Here is an 18,079-nt window from a genome sequence, read left to right on the forward strand (position 1 = left end):
TATATAAAAAAGCAAAAAACCAAACACCTGTCCTGATTTTTTTTTTTTTTATTTGTTAAAACATGAAAAAAAATGTTTTAGACAAAGAGGCCACTTCTGGAAAATAATACTTTTAATCGAATCAGGAGAAGACTAGTTAAAATCACATAAGTTTTGCGTTTTAAAAAAAGGAAAGCACTAGGATCAGTTATTGGCACTGAGTTACTATTTACAATGAACAGAGGTTTTGCAGTTTACATAACATCAATACAATGCAGTTTTGGAGTCTTTGATTAAGAAAAAACGAGTGTTTTTCTCCTTTTCATCCAGGACATTCAGATTATTAGGACAAGTGGTCATAGGCAAAGGCTGCGGAAGTTCTCAGCTTCAGCCCCTCCCGTGCACGGTGGTGCTGGAAGATGCTGCACTCTGGAGAAGCTGATCACAGAGTTGGAAGCTGAAGGGCAGGTGGGGCCAGGCTGAAAAACACCTGGTAATCGGTGACAGTGTCTGGAGACCAGGGATTTACAGGTTGTCACCGGGCTGGTACTGGGGTTCTGTTGCAGTGAAGTAGTCTTCAAGGAAACCCTGCAAATATTCAAAGGTTGGACGCTCCTCTGGGTCTTTTTTCCAGCAGTGGATCATAAGCTCGTGCAAGGAGATGGGACAGTCCTGAGGACATGGCATCCGATAACCACGTTCTACTTGCTCCAAGACTTCACGGTTATTCATGCCTGTAAAATGCAGAGAAATCCACATTGTTAAATTACAGGCAAATTAACCCTGGTATAACTCAATCTACAATACATATGATTTTCTTGATCAGACAAATTTCTTTTGGTTCAGACAAGTGAAATGAAACCACCCCAATGTCTTGGTTTAGTTCTTCATCTACTGCAAGGTAACCTGGATTATTTTCTTTCCCAGTAGAGGGTTGTAGGATCCAGTGATGAGGAAAATGCTGCTACCATGGTTACCCTCTTGGCTTACTCCCAGTGGGCAGGATTTGGCACTTCCCCTCTCCAACAACTGTAGCCATAAACTATTATGTTAAGTGGTGAAGGAAAATAAACGAATTACAACAAATACTATTCAAAATTCTAGAAATTAAGATAAATTTTTGAAACTCTCACTCTGAGTGTGGGCTTTTCTTGAAGTGCTCTGTGGGGTCATGCTGCAGAGGCTTCAAGGCAAACTCTGCTACTTTAGGCTACCAGGGATGTACCAGCATGCTACCAGCAACGTTACCTTCAAGGTCAGTTCAACAGCTTCCTGCTTCTGCTGATCTGCACTCCCTCAATCTGTATTGGTTACTATTGTTTCAACCACATTCCACTGTTCCAACCCAGACCAGAACAAAATTGCTGAGAAGACAAGTCAAATACCAAGAAAAACAGCTGCACTGCAGAATCATAGCGATCTCTCAAAAGAGGTAAAAGGTTCTATTACTGTCATGCTTGTCTCCAAAAGGCAAGCCATGCCCTTTGCTACCTTGACTTTTCTATGCAGCACCTTCAACCCTTGATTCCTCTGCTGAATTGCTTTTCACCATATGTTAATTGCAGTCAACCTCAACTTTATTTTAAATATCTCTTCCAGGAATTCCTTTGGCACCACAGGCATGCGGAAGTACTTCAGAGGAGGTGCGCGCACTGACTGTGAGCTTTGTGGCTTGCCAGTTGGCAAGCACTGTCTCAGTCCTCTGCTGAAAAATATAGTGGGTCCTGCCAATCATCTCTGCAGGAGAACTAGTAGGGACAATCAAGTTCCTCCATGACCAAAACTAGAAATCAGCACCTTGATGTTGCTCATTCTGTTGGTTAATCCTCCTCCTGGCTTCCACTACACCATTCTTCACTGGGTCTCCTCTACTTTGTTCTTTCAGGGTGTCCTCTTGAAGAATTTTCTTGTCCCACCTTCAGGACCCAGGGGATCATTTCTACCTCATATTTTTGGTAAACTTATTTGTGAGAAATAATTCAAATACCTTCTTCAATACAGACTCATTTGTCTACACCTTAACTAATGGGAATAATATCAGCATTAGGCTGATGACTTAAGCTGTATCCTTGGATTTGGTCTTCACTCTGTGTCCTCACATACTGGCTGTGTTTAATTCTTAAAGATGTTTTGAAAGAATCATCTGCAAAATACAGCCTTTCCTGACCATCCACAAAGGCAGCATCAACCTTCTGGCCTCACTGTTTTGGCATCTTGCTCACATTGTGTTCTCAATATTAGTATTTTAAATTTGTGTTTAGAACAAAAATCTACACTCTTTTTCATATCCCAGTCTTTGAATCAGCTGAATTGCCTCATGTTTTGCTGTGCTTTGCTTCCCTTATGTATCAAAGGGTATGAAAATAGTGTTAGCAGTAACTCATCTTCTGTATATACCTACACCACAAGCAAACTGCATTCTTTGTTTTTGTTTTGGCAGTACCCTTTCTTTTTAAGTACAACATGGGTAGAAGCAACAGCAGCAGAAAAGCTCCTTTCCAAATGAACTAAGATATCAAACGTTTGGTATTTTCATTCAGTGTATTACTCAGTGCTGCAAAGCACGCTCTGAAACTTGATAACGAACTGTATGCTGGAAGAAAAATCCCGAGGAAAGAAAGGGGGGAGGAAAAACATAAACAGCTCTTCATTTCCTCTTAAAAAACAGAAGGATAGAAAAAAGAACATAACAGAGACATTGCTGCCTAACATCAGTCATTTGTTGTTCTGGAAATTCAGTCAAGCCAGGTTTTCTCATCACGGTATAATCCAGGAAAATGGCCTTCCTTTACTTTCTCCTTTCCCCTTCCTCCCAGTAAAACTTAGACATGAAACTAACCCAAGTAATCCTCACGTTCCTTACTGGAATTCATACATCCAGCAAGGGCTGCAGCAGCTAGGATTTGCCAAAGAAATTCTGTTGGTTTTGACATGTGCTGCTAATTTAAAAAAGGAGTTTCAAATACATTTGTTTCAAAATTGCTTGGATTATTATTCAGCTTTATAAAAATAGCAGTGCTCCAGGTATACTTTTTAACCTCTTAAAAGGCCTGTTAGTGTTTACAAACCTATTATCTTGATTTACTTATCTTATGTTACAAATTTTAGTGTTTCTCTTTTGATAGCAGGAGCCTGTTGTATCTGTACTTCTAACAACACAGAGAGAATATTTGAGCAGTCTGTACAACTCCTCTCTCCTAATGAATACCCGAGAGTTTCAACTCTTTTAGTAAATAATAAATGAAATTCTTCTTGCAGTATGCTTCTAGACCCCTTAAAAGTTTATCCTAAAATCCTTAAATCTGTGGAATAAAATACTTAGAAATATTCTCCTGTAGACTACAGCTATTTCACCTGCTTGAAAAATCATGATGTTTCAAGAATTTCCATTTGGACCAAGAAGGTAACATCCAATTTCCAAAAGATGGCTTTTCCATTAGCTTTTTATTCCCTGAGAAGACTGAAAATGAAATGACCTCCCACCATCCAGCTTTATTAATGAAGCCTCCCATAATCTCAGGATGCCACAGGATATGGCCACTTTAATGCTGAGTACAATAAAAATCTAGTGCCCATACGGACGGGGACTGAAATGCAATGCTGCTTGACTTTTACTGGAAAAACTGCAGTAGTAAGACATAAAAGAGAATGTAAAGTTTCCAGTTGTGGCTAAAGAAAACACTGCAATGTGCTCTGGCATGCTCTGAGGAGCTTGATTAGATGGAGCACAGCAGATGTGCAAATAGCACAGATCTGGGCAATGATGATTTTCCAGAAGACAGGAAACATTGCTGTAACTAGGCAGCATCCCCACATCAAAAGCTAATAAGCTATATAGATTACTTTGGGCAACATGAAGTCCAGTGAGGACAGCGATGGTTTTTAAGCCACTTTATTCTTGCTATCTGCTGAGAGATATGCTCCTTCAAGACCCACTGCATGCTTTGAGACCAGTGATCAAACTAATACAGACACAAATGCTTAAAGAAGGACTCTTAAGCAACAGCTCAGCTGTTGCCCATCCCCAGAAATGATGTATTTCAGATTCTCCAAGGACCCTGAGCTGTGCCTCTGCTTGTGTTCAAAGGTTCCTCAGACATGTTGGTCCTTTTCCAGTACATTTGAGAAGATAAAACTGTGTAGTCTTCCATAGGGGCTGGGTCACGTTGGCACTCAGAGCATGCTTTCGAAAGAGAGAGGTACAATGGAGACAGGTTGAATTTTGGGCTTTGTTCAATCTGATCTAGAAGCAGAATTCCTAACTTCCATGGGCAGTCCCAAATTAAAGCCAGAGGTGAGGGCACAGGAATGGGATATGGGACTTAGGCAGGGACTAGGGATGCAGGCACAATAGTGCACCGAAGGGAACAGAAGAGCTGCTCCTAAAGAAAGACAACCTTTGAAGCATAATACTGCTCTTACAGAGTACAACACTAACCTAATTATTTCTCTGCGAAAGTAGTAGCAAGTTTTAAAAATCTGGAAGCTGTGCCACTTCATTTAGAAATTAAGGCCTGAAAACCCCCAACAACTCCTCATCCTCAAAACACGACAAAGCTTGGCTGTCAATATCTGTTCTGGGGTTTGTTTGCTTTTTCTGTTTTGTTTTTGTTCTGAATAAGCTATAGTTTGCTTGGTATAAGAGATGTAACTTTGAGCTACGGCATTTGTGAGTGGAGCTTTCCTGCCTAGGAAGAAACCCACCTAAGTTTATCTGTGCTATGTGCTCAGTATGCATCTCTCTCAACTCTTTAGCTACCATCCATGACGATGGTACACGTACATATGCTGGCTCATTAATGTATACTTGGCCCCAGGCTTGGACAGTACACCATGCACTCTCCTGGCACTTGTGGCTCAGCTTTCCCCAGGGATAAGGAGGCTGAACACAGCTCCCCAGGGACTGCAGACCTGCTTGGAGTCCAACCTCAAAGACCTGCCTGGCCAGAGGATGCATCGTGGTGGCTGTCACACTAGGCATAAAACGTAAATGCTCTTGATATGCTGAGTGCAGCAGAAAGCAGAAGGAGCAAATTCAGAGGTGTTTGTTTAGTGCAGCTGAGATTTTTGCCTATCTGAAAGACAACACGTGAAAAAAAGCCAAATTCTCTGACTACTGCTAGGGAAATGCAGCCTCCTGCTTCTAAACTCCACTAACACCTCTCCCCCAAGCCCCACAACCCTAAACTAAGATACAAAGGGAATTTGTGTAAGGGGAAAGAAACAGAAACTGAAACAGGTCAACTAAGCAGGCTATTTTTTTAAACTTGCCTACTCTTCTGCACGCCTAGTTTTTATTTCCTCATTGTAATATCGAAAATAGAACCTCAATGCCCAGAAAGACAGTGAAAGTTGCTTATTTCAATCTGCTGCCTTGTGAAATGAACGGGAAAGCATTAGGGACGGCTAAGAAAAGCACAAATAAATTACTTATGGTAGCGGTCCATTACATCCATTGACAGCGAAACAGGCTTGGTTGAAGAATGAAGATGAGGACACCTCACCTATGGTAAACTCTTGCTTGTGGGAGCTAGAGGGTCTGAGGCAAAGCTTGGTTATGAACCTGAGCCTGATCTTCATCTCTGCCAGCAAAATCTTCACTGCTCACGTATTCCACCTTTACTCCAGCCTCTCTTCCAAAATGAGGCATCAGGACAGGAACTGGTTGATATATGGGAGACAAGGAATGCCAAGTCCTGTTCCACACAGTCTGTTCCCCTCCCATATATTGCCTGTCACCTTCTGTCCTCCTTGTGCTTCTCCTTCCTTCTACACAAGCTTAAAACAATGCTTGGTTCTCCATGTACATGAAATACAGTGCCCTGTGGGCACGGTTACCACCACAGGACTGGGGTGTGTGCTATAAATAACCTCTCCAGGCATTAAGATCTTGTCAAGCAAGAGAGCAATGCCTTTGTCTGAGGGCCTCTCCGCACTCCCCCCCTGGCCTGCTACAAGCTGTAATCAGGAAGATCAAGACAACATGCCCGCAACTATTTAGGAAACTGGGTATTGCAGCCCAGTGACAGCTCCATGACCCTCTTTGTTTCAAGGCTGACCCTTTCCAGAGCTTGCAAATCCACATGCCTTGGGTGCCAAAGTGGTTGGCAGTGCCTACAAACTGCATTCTCTCACCTATAGGTTGTATATATACTTGGGTAAGGGCGGGCTGAGTCTTGCCTCTCAGAGTGGTTGAACTCCCATCTTTTCCTTCTCACATAAGCCATGCTATGACAGCAGGGAAAGCCCTGTGGGTGCAGCTGAACCCTACTCCCTGCCTCAGACAGGGACTTGAATTCACGAAGTTTTATCCTTTCAGGAGGTACTTCCTTTACCCAGCATGAAGCAGGAGATGGATCATCCTTTCTATGTCAGGGGAAAAAAGAGTCTTTTCTGAGGAGCTCAGGAGGTCTTTGTCACCTTGGGAAGTCTAAGCCCTCTTTTAGCCTACATGCAAAGACAGACCCTTCTGAGAAGGCCCCAGTTCTCCTCCACCATTATCTCAGCCTGTAAAAGCTTTGCCAGTTAGGGAATGAGTATGAACTGAAATCTTGAAAGACTTTGGAAATTCAAATATAAAATAGAGGCTGCCCCTAGGTAAAACTGACAGGAAGGGGAGTGATGGTGATTATGAGAATGGTAAAGGCCTCCAGTATGAGCAGGGTGGGAGTCCCAGTAGGGAGGAAGGGCCCTGGTGTAGAGCTTGGGCAGTGTGTAACCAAGACAGTACGTGACTATCCAGAAAACTGCTGACTCTGTGATATTGTAACACACAAAAATTTGCTTCGAGCTACTTGATGTCTTCCTAGCATGGGTGGGAGAGAGTGAGATGGAAGGACTTTCAGTGTGTGAGGGCTTTATGTAGTGAGGGATGAAGAGGGAGTATGGTGCTGAAAGACCAGAGATGCCATTAGTTGTCTTTGATGTGCTCAAACCGCACGTAATAAAACTGTCCACATTTTCAGGACACAGACTGTGCCTCAGATTTCTGTCATGGGTCGTACAAGAAGTTACGTATTGCAAGCACTTAAACACACATCCAGTGGACTCTTCCTCCTGTGGGGAGGGAAGTGCAAACATCCTCTGCTGCCATGGCCAACAGTGTGTCCACAGTTAGGATGGGGCCACTTTTGCCTGGAAGTATTTTTTCTCTGTGTGTGTGTCTGTGCTCCTGCACATGATAAGAGAGCAGGCTAGTATTCTAGCATGTCTACCCCACCGTCCTGGTTTCAGCTCTGTTTTTTTTTCTCCTTCCCAGTAGCTGGTGCAGTACTGTGTTTTGGCTTTAGTCTGAGAACAATGCTCATGTTTTAGTTTTTGATAAGTAGCTTACCCTGATCAAGGACTTTTCAGTCTCTCATGCTCTGCCAGGGAGGAGTGGAAGCCAGGAGGAAGCAGAGACAGGACACCTGACCCAAACTGGCCAAAGGGGTATTCCATACCACAGCACGTCATGCCCAGTATATAAACTGGGGGGAGTTACCTGGAAGGTCCAGATCGCTGCTCGGGTCGGGCTGGGTATTGGTCGGTGGGAGGTGAGCAATTGTATTGTGAGAAATTGTATTGTGCATCACTTGTGTTTATTGTTTTCTTTCCCTTTTCCCTTTTAGTTTTATATTCTCTCCCCTTATTTCACTTATTATTATTACTAGTAGTAGTTGTATTATATTATACTTTAGTTATTAAACTGTTTTTATCTCAACCCATGGGGTTTACAATCTTTCAATTCTCCTCCCAATCCCATCCAGAGGGGTGAAGGGGAGGGTGAGTGAACGGCTGCATGGTGCTGAGTTACTGGCTGGGCTTAAACCATGACACCCACCAATGTGGAGCTCGGGGGAAAAAACCCTGAACACCTTAACTCTGCCATGGCTGGCATCCTGTGCATCCACTCTGCTGGTAGTGACTAGGAATTTCCTCTTCCTGCAGCCCAGCAAGGAGCGTTGCCCACCCTCTGGGAGCACCACCATATCAGCTAAGTCTCACACATCCTCTTTCTGTCTTAACCTTTGCACACTGTGCCATGTCTGCATTTAACCCTCAATAAACCCATGGAAACCGTGGCTTTCCTACACCATTGCCAATAATCCTCCTGACAAAAAGACCTTTGTGCCCTCTACTGACACAGCCACTCCGTGTTGGTGGCAACACCCGCTTTTCTTTAACTGCATGGGAAGTGCTGGGCAGAGGGACTCATCCACCCCACAGAAACGTCTTGCTTTCTGCTACCTCATTCTGTTGTCACAGTCACAGCTTTGCTAAGCTGCTCCCTGTTACTCACGCCAAAATTCACTGCTGATGATGAGAAGCCTCCCAGTCCCCATATTCCTGTCACAAATGTCAGCTGCTAACTGCTAGGCACAGGCAAAGTTGAAATTCCTGGTAAAACTCTGGGAGTTTTGTTTTGCTGAGTTCAACCTTCTGAAGTGGTGTGAGATATCACAGGATGAACTGAACTCCACTTTGATGCTTCTCCTGTGCAATTTGGAGTATAGATCTGACTGCTTGATCACCTCACAGACTGGCAAATTGAAACTGCTTTAGGGCACTTTCCACTAAATCAGCTGCAGCACACACAGCTGTACAGTGGTAATTAGAGAAAATCCAGTGGTATTTAGACATTTTTATTTTTTTTTAATAAAAAGAATAAAGATGCAGCTGGATGCCCCGTTGCTAGTATCTGTGCTGATAAGAAAATGAAGGGATTAAATGGTTTTCCATGTATTGCATTGCTTTCACCTCAATGCTTTCCTCTTCACCTGAATGCCTACAATCTTCAGGGGGGCACAGAACGAAAAGCTCCTTCTGCATAGGCAGATCCAATCACCTCTCCTACAAATCTTAATCCATTGGATACTTGGCAGGGTTTCAACAAAGAACCATGGGGCCTCCAGTTCCCCCATGCAGAGAATCTGGCCCCGCTGTGACCCTACCATGAGCTCTGGCCTGCATGTTACAGAATTACTTTCTATCCTTTTCATCCATCTCAAAAGCAATGACTGAAATTTAAGAGTTTATAAAAAAGAGATTTGGTAATTCCAGACGTTCAGACAGTCATCAAACCTTGCAGAGAAACAGACTGACAGAATAAATGGAGTAATGCCGCTCTGGGAGTTTAACTGTTGATATCTTAAAGTGAATGCAATACTATAGAGAATTATTTGCTCCGCAGCATAGTAATTTTACATTGCTTTCATTATCTGGCTGGGAAGTATATTAATTGAAATGTGAACTATTAAAAAAATAAGAAATGAATATGTTGGATTTTCTATTCTCTTGTCATTTTACCGTGACCATCACACAGCAGCTATCAGAATCAGGACCATTTTCAAGCGTACACAGAACTTATGCGTGATAACCATCCTTCTTTCAGCCCAGTGAAAATAAATACACATTCCAAGTTGAGCATATGGCTTGTTCCCACTACTTTCCCCAGGTGAAGCAGGGCTCAGACTGTTTTCTTACCTGGGTATGGCACTCTCCCTTTTGTTACCAGCTCTGTCAGTAGGATCCCAAACGACCACACATCTGACTTTATTGTGAACCTTCCATACAAGGCTGCTTCTGGTGCAGTCCATTTAATGGGAAACTTTGCACCTAATAAAAGAATAAATGAGTCTTAATCAGAATAGAAACAGAATCAAAGTACCAGTTCATAGGTGACTGCTGTCTTCTACAGCATGTGCAGCTGGACAGAGCTGCAGCCGAGTGAGTGTTAACAAACAGCTCCATGGAGTACAGTTGGAGAGGACATGTGGGTGGAACATGTAGGGCAGAAGGAAAGACTTAGCAGGGAAGGGGTGGGTTTGTCTCACACCCCAAGAGATGGCTAAGACATTTTAATTCAGGTTTGAAGTTTTACAAAATGGAAAAAAAAAAGGTTAAAAAAAGCACGCCAAATATAATAGAAATTCTTTCTCCCAGAATGTTTTAAATTAACATGTCCTTGAGATATTTGCAAGTCAAACACAGTTAGGACGTACAAATTGAAGTGGGATTTGTTGAAAATGTACCTCCCGGTTTCACTGCTCAAGCTGAGCAAAATGCAAAACAAACAAACAAACATGGTAAAAACATAAATTAAAACCAAACCTAATATTTCACGAGAAACATGCAAGGACTTAAAAATAATACTGCCATTTCAGTTGCTTGGAGTGCAGTGATGTCAAGGCACAACTCTGGCCTGTGATTTATAACCTGACAGTGTACTTTAAACTCCTGGCACTGAAAAGCCTGCAGTGCCTTAAATACGTGCAGTTCTAATGTGCTCATCCATCATCAGAGCTTGCAGGAGCCAGTTGTGGTATGGATGGTAAGATAACAAGTCTTTAAACACTGATTTATTTGCTTTCCCAATCATTTGCTGTTTTCTTAGGGAAAATATTTTCAGGATGACTTTAAAGAAAAGTCTTGTGGTAATAATTAACTCCTAGTACGTATGAAAAAATATGCAGACAGTTCCCTGGTGCAAAAGAGTTGCGTTGCTTATTCCTGATCCCTAGTGACAAACACTCTTCAATTTGGAAACAGCCTGACTTTGATTTCTCACCACCCTCTCATAAAAGTTCCCTTAGCTTTCAGGAGGAGCGTGGAAAGTGTAACAACGTGGACAAATCACTTTCAGCCGAGTGAAGCTATGACACTGTTTACAGCTCCCTGCTGGTGCTGTTCTGCTATCACATCCAGTGCTCGCTGCCCCGTATCTTCTGCTATACGTCACAACTTGATTTGACTCAGAGTACAAAGTAAACGTGTTAGTAATTCTCATCTTACTTAGTAAAACATCAGGTGCTAAAATTTTTCCTGCTTTACACGTGAGTGATCCTGAGAGAGTATCACTTAGAAACAAATACATTTTCTAGGGAAAACTGTACTTGCTCGAGTAAATCCTGCTAAATCAACAGACACAAGACGGAGTTTTAAATCTCTACTGCCCAAAGTCAGGAACCTGAGTCTAGTCAAGCATCAACACATCAGTGAATGTTAGATTTGCAAAGGTGCCTGTGGATTTTTGGATGTCTATTCACTTTTAAAAAAGTGTGCCTCTTCTGATATGCAGGCAGGAGCTAAGATTTGGGTGCTTGGCTTTGGTCTCAGTCACCCTAACTTACCCTTCTTCATGGGGCCAATCTTAGTTTACAAGACTCAAAATTTACAGAACTTCATCTTCTCTTAAAAGCTGCCCTGGCTGTGATGTCTGAGATCTCTGCAGCAGAGCAGCCTGCCATCACTTGAGCCTCTGTCCTGGAAACTGGCCTTGTTCCAGCAGCACTGGCAGCCACATGGGGCTGGCAACTGGCTCCCCAGGCCACTGGCTGATCCTGGGGCTATAAACTCTGTGCTGATCCCCAGAAAAACTGCAGTCTGAGTTCATCTGGTGATCAGGTTCCCTAGGCCAACAGTGCATGGCTTTAGATGTGCTTATGCAGGCATACCATGTATATGAGAGCTAATGTCCCCCTGCTCTCTCATACGTGCAGCTGAGACAGTACGCACACACCATGCCAGCTGAGTGAACTGCTCCAGGCTGACCAGCAGCCTGAAAGCGTGCATGTTTGCTGGTGGTGCGTGAGATAGATAGCCAAGCACAAGGGTTTGCTTGTTCAGGTGTTGCACACATTTTATTCAACATTTCTTTTCTTTTATTTTTTTTTTTAATCAATCAGCTGTGTTTTTCTGAGAAGCTGAGCCAAACCTGGTCTAATTCCCTTGTGCTTCATACTCAGATCCAAAGGTAGCAACCACATACAACTCATCTCTGGAAGAAAGAAATCTCTTCAGACTCCTTTGTGGCCAACTCCCCTGGTATTTTTGCCTTCCTTATCTACTGCCAGTGTGGCACTGGGAGGTATGTGGTGTGTCAAGGGACCATAGGAAGATGAGAAGCAAGTAGTAGGTGAGAAGGGGGGACAATTCCAGCACATCCCTTTTCGTGAGAGCTAGAGCAGTACAAAAGCCATTGGACTGTGACGAGCGCTGCTGTAGAAGACAAACGGTCTGTCCATGGACTTTGTGATGACAGAATAGCTACTCATTCCATTTCTATGTTGCCCCTGCTGTAGGTTATTCTCTGGCTAAAGCAACTAATACAAAAATTCCATGTTCTCCATTTAGTGCAATATTTCCTGAACTTTTGTTTGAAGCGATAGATAGGGAGGAGGGAAACACAAGGTTGGCAGAGAGGTTGCTAGCAGAACCCTGCCTCATGGTTTTCTGGCCCTGCAATGCATGCTGGAGGCTAAATGGTCCAAGAAAGCCTGCAACCCAGTATGGCAGAGCCATCAGTAATGGGAGAGCAGAGACCACTAAGGATGTACCAGCCTGGCCACCTGCACAGCTGAAGGTACACTGCCATAACACATGAGATAACACACAGCTTGTGTGAATGGGGGTACATGTGTGTATCTAACAGAGATACCCCCAAGGTGCTGCCTCCCATCTAGTGTCTGGCACTGGAGCCACAAGCAGTGCACTTATGTGAAAACACAAAAATCCCCAAATGTGTTGAGCACCACTCAGAAGCATCCCGATTGCTACTGCTATAGGAAGCATTTGCGCAGGCCAGACGTGTGGCTCCTGACCAACACAGTCTCCGTGCTTTCTCTCTCCCAACACACCAATTAAAAACCCACCCCCTCCCTTTACCCAGGCCTCAGCAGCTTATTAAACAAGCTGACTTTGTGCTGCAAACAAATTACAGCATCGGATCATCAGATAAAATGCGTATTACTGACAAGCGTGTTAATAAATCTGATAAGCCAAATTACCCCAGCTGGCAAGGCAGCCTATCTCCTACTTTGAAGGCAGATTTTACACCAGGGTGTGTGGGGAGATTTATCTTTTTTTTTTTGCTGGAATCTATTTTATTATGAACTAGCAGGTCAGTAACTCCATGTGTACAAACCAACCCCACACTGCATTCATTAGGTCAGGATAGCCTGTCTTTGCCCCACAGCAAGGTACTAATCTGCAGCTTTTATCTCTGTCCCTTTTTTGAAACCCTTCAGCCTGGGGAAAGCCTTTTTTGGGTTTCTGCACTGCTCGCAGCCACGTCAAGCCAAGGCTGCTCATATGATTTACTGGTAGGGCAGCTGGCCCTGCCTCCTACCTCTGAGGATTTTTGTGAGGCTCAGCCCTGTTCTTGGGACCTCTGCCTAAACATTCACACAGGTTACCTCCCAGGAGGATTTCTTTGGGAAAAATCAATCCATGGCCCTGCTTTAATTCGTCGTCGGCTATAAGCAGGTCATGTGGTGAGAAGGAGCGGAGGGGGCTGGGATACTTAAGCAACCTGGATGTACAAATCTCAGCACGATTTCTTCTGAGGCGAGCAAAAATCCCTCCGAGCTTTGTTGTTTTTCAGATCTGAATCTCGACGAAGCAGAAATCTCTGAAATTCATGCCCCAGAGCCACTGTCAGCTTCATAATGATCCTGCTTCCAGAAATGCTACAAAGCTGCTACCTCTCATACCTTAAAGCCAAACTCAAGGCAGCACCTCAAGCTTCAAGACCCAAAAACCAGGGGAACCCTTGGGTTAGCAACCAGAGAACAGAGTGCAGAACTTAATTGCTCCTGAGGCTGGAAAGGGAAAGCTGCAAAAGGTAAACCGAAGTGCTGAAGCAAGCATGTAACAGGAAACGAGTCAGCACTGGTAGCGATGATGAGTGCTGTGTGGGAGGGACTGTGCAATTACATTTTCTGTGCTGTGAGAACGAACATGAACTTACAAGCCTGGCAAAACACGAGTGATCAGAAGCAGGCTCCGCAGGCTGATCCCTCCCCAGAAAGTGGGGGACAAGGGACAGAACCGTGGGTCTAAACACCTCTCTCGCCCTCTGCCTGCACACCCCGCTTCCCCTTGCCCTTCCTCTTGACCTGGCTGTGCTCCTTCTCATGGAGCAGATGGCATCTCTGTAGGATTGTATCAGTGATCCCCCACTGGGACCCCGGGGGCTGGCTGTTGAGAGGCAAGAGTCCTTCCTTCTGTCTGCTCCCTGGCTGGCCTGGAGAATGGCAGGTAAAAAGCAAGAACAAAGCCCTGGATGTTACAGCTGCAGTACAGTCTGTCATGAACAAGAGACATCTGATTAGCTGGTGAGCTGGGAGCCAAGTCTCTACAAAAGAACTGGGGAGAGCCTGTAAGGAGGAAAAAAATCCCTGCTCGTTTCTAGGAAATCAAAATAAGAAGCATTGCTTGCTTTTAAGCAGGGCAGGAAGGAGAAATTTCTAAGTGTTAAGGAGGCAAAAATGATCTGAAAGTTTACAAACACATACTAGACCTCCCAGAATAGCTCTGACTTGTCTGGAAGGCATCAGAAAGACGCCTATTGTTTCATGTATGGTTGGAGTGGCACCGCTGCAAGTGCTGCCAGTGTAGGCAGTAGAAACATGGCCTGGAAAATAACTAACTCTGCTTTTTTTTTTTTTTATTAAGGCAATTTTAAATTTGTATCAGCTGCTACTGCTTAGAATAGTGTGGAGCACTTGGCACTCTCCACAAAAATGCCATGCGCTTGACCAAAACTCCTTGTAGCTGTGAACCGCATCAGTGTAAGGGTAGCAGAACTGCATGGGAAATCCTGTGTTGGACGTGATGGGAAGTTTCTCCCTGTCCTGTAGGATAGCAGGAGTTTTAAGTCTTGTCTTACAGGGCTGACATAAGCGTCATCACCGATACAAGGAAAGAAGCCTGAATGCCTGACACTTGGGTGGGTGGAGGAGAAAGATATAGATGTTGTAACAGCAACAGCCAAAAGAAGCAAGCCCCAGTGGTGCAGGCTGCAATACACTCCACCAGTGTAGCCTTTAAAATGGGCGTCACTTTCACAGGCATGTTTTTCCTCTTTGATTACTCACTTCCTCTAAAAGCAAGAGGAGCCAAATGCTCACTACAAGCCAAGAACTCACTCTTTTTTTTGGTACTATTTAATGGCAGCGTATAGCTGCTAGTCACACACTTTAAATCATTAGTGGCATGACCATCTCTTTCCTTCCTGATGATTGCTGAGAAATGGCAGTGCAGACAATGAACTGCTTTTTATTTACCTCTCATAAATCAGGAGCAGTCAGGCCTCCTTTGTTCAAACCAAAAAGAAAGTAAACCAGTCAGTAAAACGTTACCACCGGGCTAAGTAATACCCATACAGGTTCAGGAATCCTTCACTCTAGCCCCTGGGGCTCAAAGCATCCCCATCTGTTTCCTTTCAAAATATTTAATCAGAGACAAAAGTGACAGTGGGGGAAGGGAGTAGGCGATCAAGTAAGGCTGGAGAAAACCACCTCTTCCCCACGCTGACAATGAGCTCTGTACTAACACACTTAAGCCAAGAGAAGGAGGACTGCTGAGGAGAGAGCGACCAGAGGCTTTAATCTTCAGATTTTGTAAGGCAAAACATTTCCTTTCTCCCACAGGAGCTGCCAGTCTGGAGCACTCCCTGTCCCCCTCCCCTCTGCTGGCTCGGCTCTCCTCCCATGTCAAAATTCCCACTGAAGCAGTAGTCAGCTAGATAAACAGAGCAGTCCCCAGATGCATCCCCTCAGAGGCTGACGTAATAGGTCATGGGAAACAAGCAGAGGCAACCATTTCCTCCTGATACTGTGGTCTCCACCAAGCAGTGATCAAACTGAAGTTTAACTAAACAAACCAGGATTGAATCCCACTTGAAGAAAAATTCCAGTGGTGCGATAGAAGCCATGTTTCTCCCTCAGAAAGTTAAAGGTCCTAGGCTCACCCTGGCTGCCCAACTGGCGTGAAAGCCAGGTTAATTGCAATGAAATGTAAATTGAGAGTGTGCTCCTTGGTCAAAAATGCACCCCTCCCTAGAGGGGTCTTAAGCTACCCCTTAAGAAAGGGTCAAGAGAACATTAGCGAAAATATGAAAACCTTTCTACAAGATGCCTGTGATTACAGCTCTTGGTTCTCTTTTTTAAGGAATCCCGTAGCTCTGAAGGACTCACACCTGGCCCTTTGGTCAGGGAAATGAAGTACTGTCCATTGCTCTGAAGTATGGGAAGGATGGGTGACTTCTTCGTACTTGCACCATGAGATAAAGCCAGGCAAACATGATTCAGACCTCTGGATCATCAGCAATGCAGGTTAAAAGCCAAACTATTTCTTCCTTCCCAGCCACCTTGTCCATAACACAAGTGATTTCTGCCATGGAAGAAGGGCAGGAGACAATGACGACTACACTCCCTCTCCCTGCCAGTCCTGGTGTTACGCTTTTCTCATCCCAAAGCTTTTCCACCCAAAATCCAATACTTTTTATTGTCTTGAAAAATCTAAGCTTTTCCTCACCATGAGTCAGGCAGGTTTCCACAGCTTTCTAACATGTGAAGAGGGCAAAACTATTCTGAGAAATTTAAACCAGGAAGCAAACAGGTCATCAGAGGATTTCCTAGGTATCAGGAGCCTGAAGAGATCTGGACAGAAGTAGGTCACATACTTGTCTGTTAAGCCAAATAATTAGTCATGTCAAAATATACATTGGGTGGCTTCCAAAGAGAACAAAAGACATGGCAGTAAACCAGAGAGAAAGGGAGATAATACAAGACACTGTTTCGAAGCCATTTGCAGCTGGCTGCCTTGTTCAAGGATACTCTTCTTGTTTCACACAGGGGAAGGGCAAGCAGGCGGCTTTCTGCCTACCAGAGCTGTCAGACGCTCTTTTTACTCTGGAGAGAATGACACGAGGCTAGTTTTCTAGCAAGGAGCAATTCCCACCCTCAGGCTGAAATCAATAGTGGTTAATGCTCTGCATTAGTACCAACCAGAGGTTCTTCTAGGTCCCCCACTTCCCCCCAACCCCGATAATCAGGCCTTGCCATCCAAATGTGAAGCAGACAACTTTTAGGGTGGATGCAGCCTGTGGTCCACATCAGGGCAACTAGGTTCCGCTCACTAGGGGAGTGTGAATGGCATGAGAGCTGCTGCTCCCAGGCCAAGACAAAGCATGCTGGAAAATTTCTGGCTCCTTCTGTCTACACTTGAAAGTTACAGAAAGAGGTTAGCTCTTACCTAAGAGTTAATGGTAAAATCCATGCTGAAACAGGGACTTCTTGTCAATAGAAAAAACTCACAACAGGAAGGGGTAAATGCAGGTTATGAAGTATATAACCAACCTTTGCTTGCTGATGACATACAACAGGGTTTAATGGGACACTTCAAGGCTTTAGCACTGAAATGGATGGTATTTACCAACACATATTGAGCAAGCACTACCAATGTACTGCCAACAGAAAGAGAACAAAACTGCAGCTCTGCAGACTTGGACCAACATCTGACAACTAAGCATGACTTGCAAAGAATGACTAACTACAAAGAGCTTCTGTCATGGCTCAGTCTGAACACACACATGCTTTTTAAAAAGAGCTACAATACCCTTTGATACATTTTAGTAGTGTATCAGTGGTCGGCTGTGCCCAGCACTCTGTGTGGCACTAGAAAATGGCTTTCCTATTAAAGTAACTTGTTAAGTTCCCAGAGAAAACTGCTGAGAGAGACAGCTCCATTGCACAGACACACAATTCTTTGACCCATTTGAATAAAGAAAATAAGAACAGCACAGCAATGTTGACACCAGTCAGTAAATACTAGAAGGCACACTATGAAAGAAATAACTTACACAGGCTTTTTTTTTTTCCAAAGGCTGGTAAATAACATTTCCTCTTTGCTATCCACCATGAGGATCTTGTCTTTACTGTCACTTCACCCACCTGTGCTCTCACTCATCATCTCTGTTTCTTTTCGGTCAGTTTTCAAAGGAAAGACAACTAAATAAGATGTTCTCTTTAAGACATTCATTCAGCAGTGAAGTTCTGAGCTAGGAGTCAGTATGAGTTCAGGATTTACTGAAAGCAACCCCAAAGCATGTGAGAGAGAGCTTTCTAAAGCCATGTTCCTCTCTTCCCCTGCACTGACACTCAGTGCTGTGCCTGCCTCTGTATCTACCTTGTCTGGCTGTATATTCATTGTCTTCAATCAGCCTTGCCAATCCAAAATCAGCAATCTTGCATATTAGGCCATTCCCCACCAGAATGTTTGCAGAGCGCAGATCTCTGTGTATGTAATTCATTCGCTCGATGTACGCCATTCCTGC

The 18,079-nt window shown here is 44.0% G+C and overlaps 1 protein-coding gene across 4 annotated transcripts in view; it reads right to left on the reverse strand.

The window, feature by feature from the left end:
• Window positions 1–72: 72 nt before the first annotated feature.
• FYN (FYN proto-oncogene, Src family tyrosine kinase) overlaps window positions 73–18,079 on the reverse strand; it is a 38,656-nt gene continuing 20,649 nt past the window's right edge. For 3 of the 4 annotated variants that reach the window (XM_010015536.1, XM_010015535.1, XM_010015534.1), the window contains 3 exons: window positions 17,932–18,079; window positions 9,445–9,576; window positions 73–713 (listed from right to left, as the gene is read on the reverse strand). In XM_010015536.1, the coding sequence (XP_010013838.1) occupies window positions 505–713; window positions 9,445–9,576; window positions 17,932–18,079 (489 nt within the window). In that variant the 3' untranslated portion in view covers window positions 73–504. The remainder of the gene's footprint in view (window positions 714–9,444; window positions 9,577–17,931) is intronic. The other variant, XM_010015533.1, reaches the window with a different exon arrangement.

Source organism: Nestor notabilis, unplaced genomic scaffold, assembly GCF_000696875.1.
Source record: "Nestor notabilis isolate BGI_N333 unplaced genomic scaffold, ASM69687v1 scaffold13695, whole genome shotgun sequence".
In the NCBI taxonomy this organism is placed as follows: domain Eukaryota; kingdom Metazoa; phylum Chordata; class Aves; order Psittaciformes; family Psittacidae; genus Nestor; species Nestor notabilis.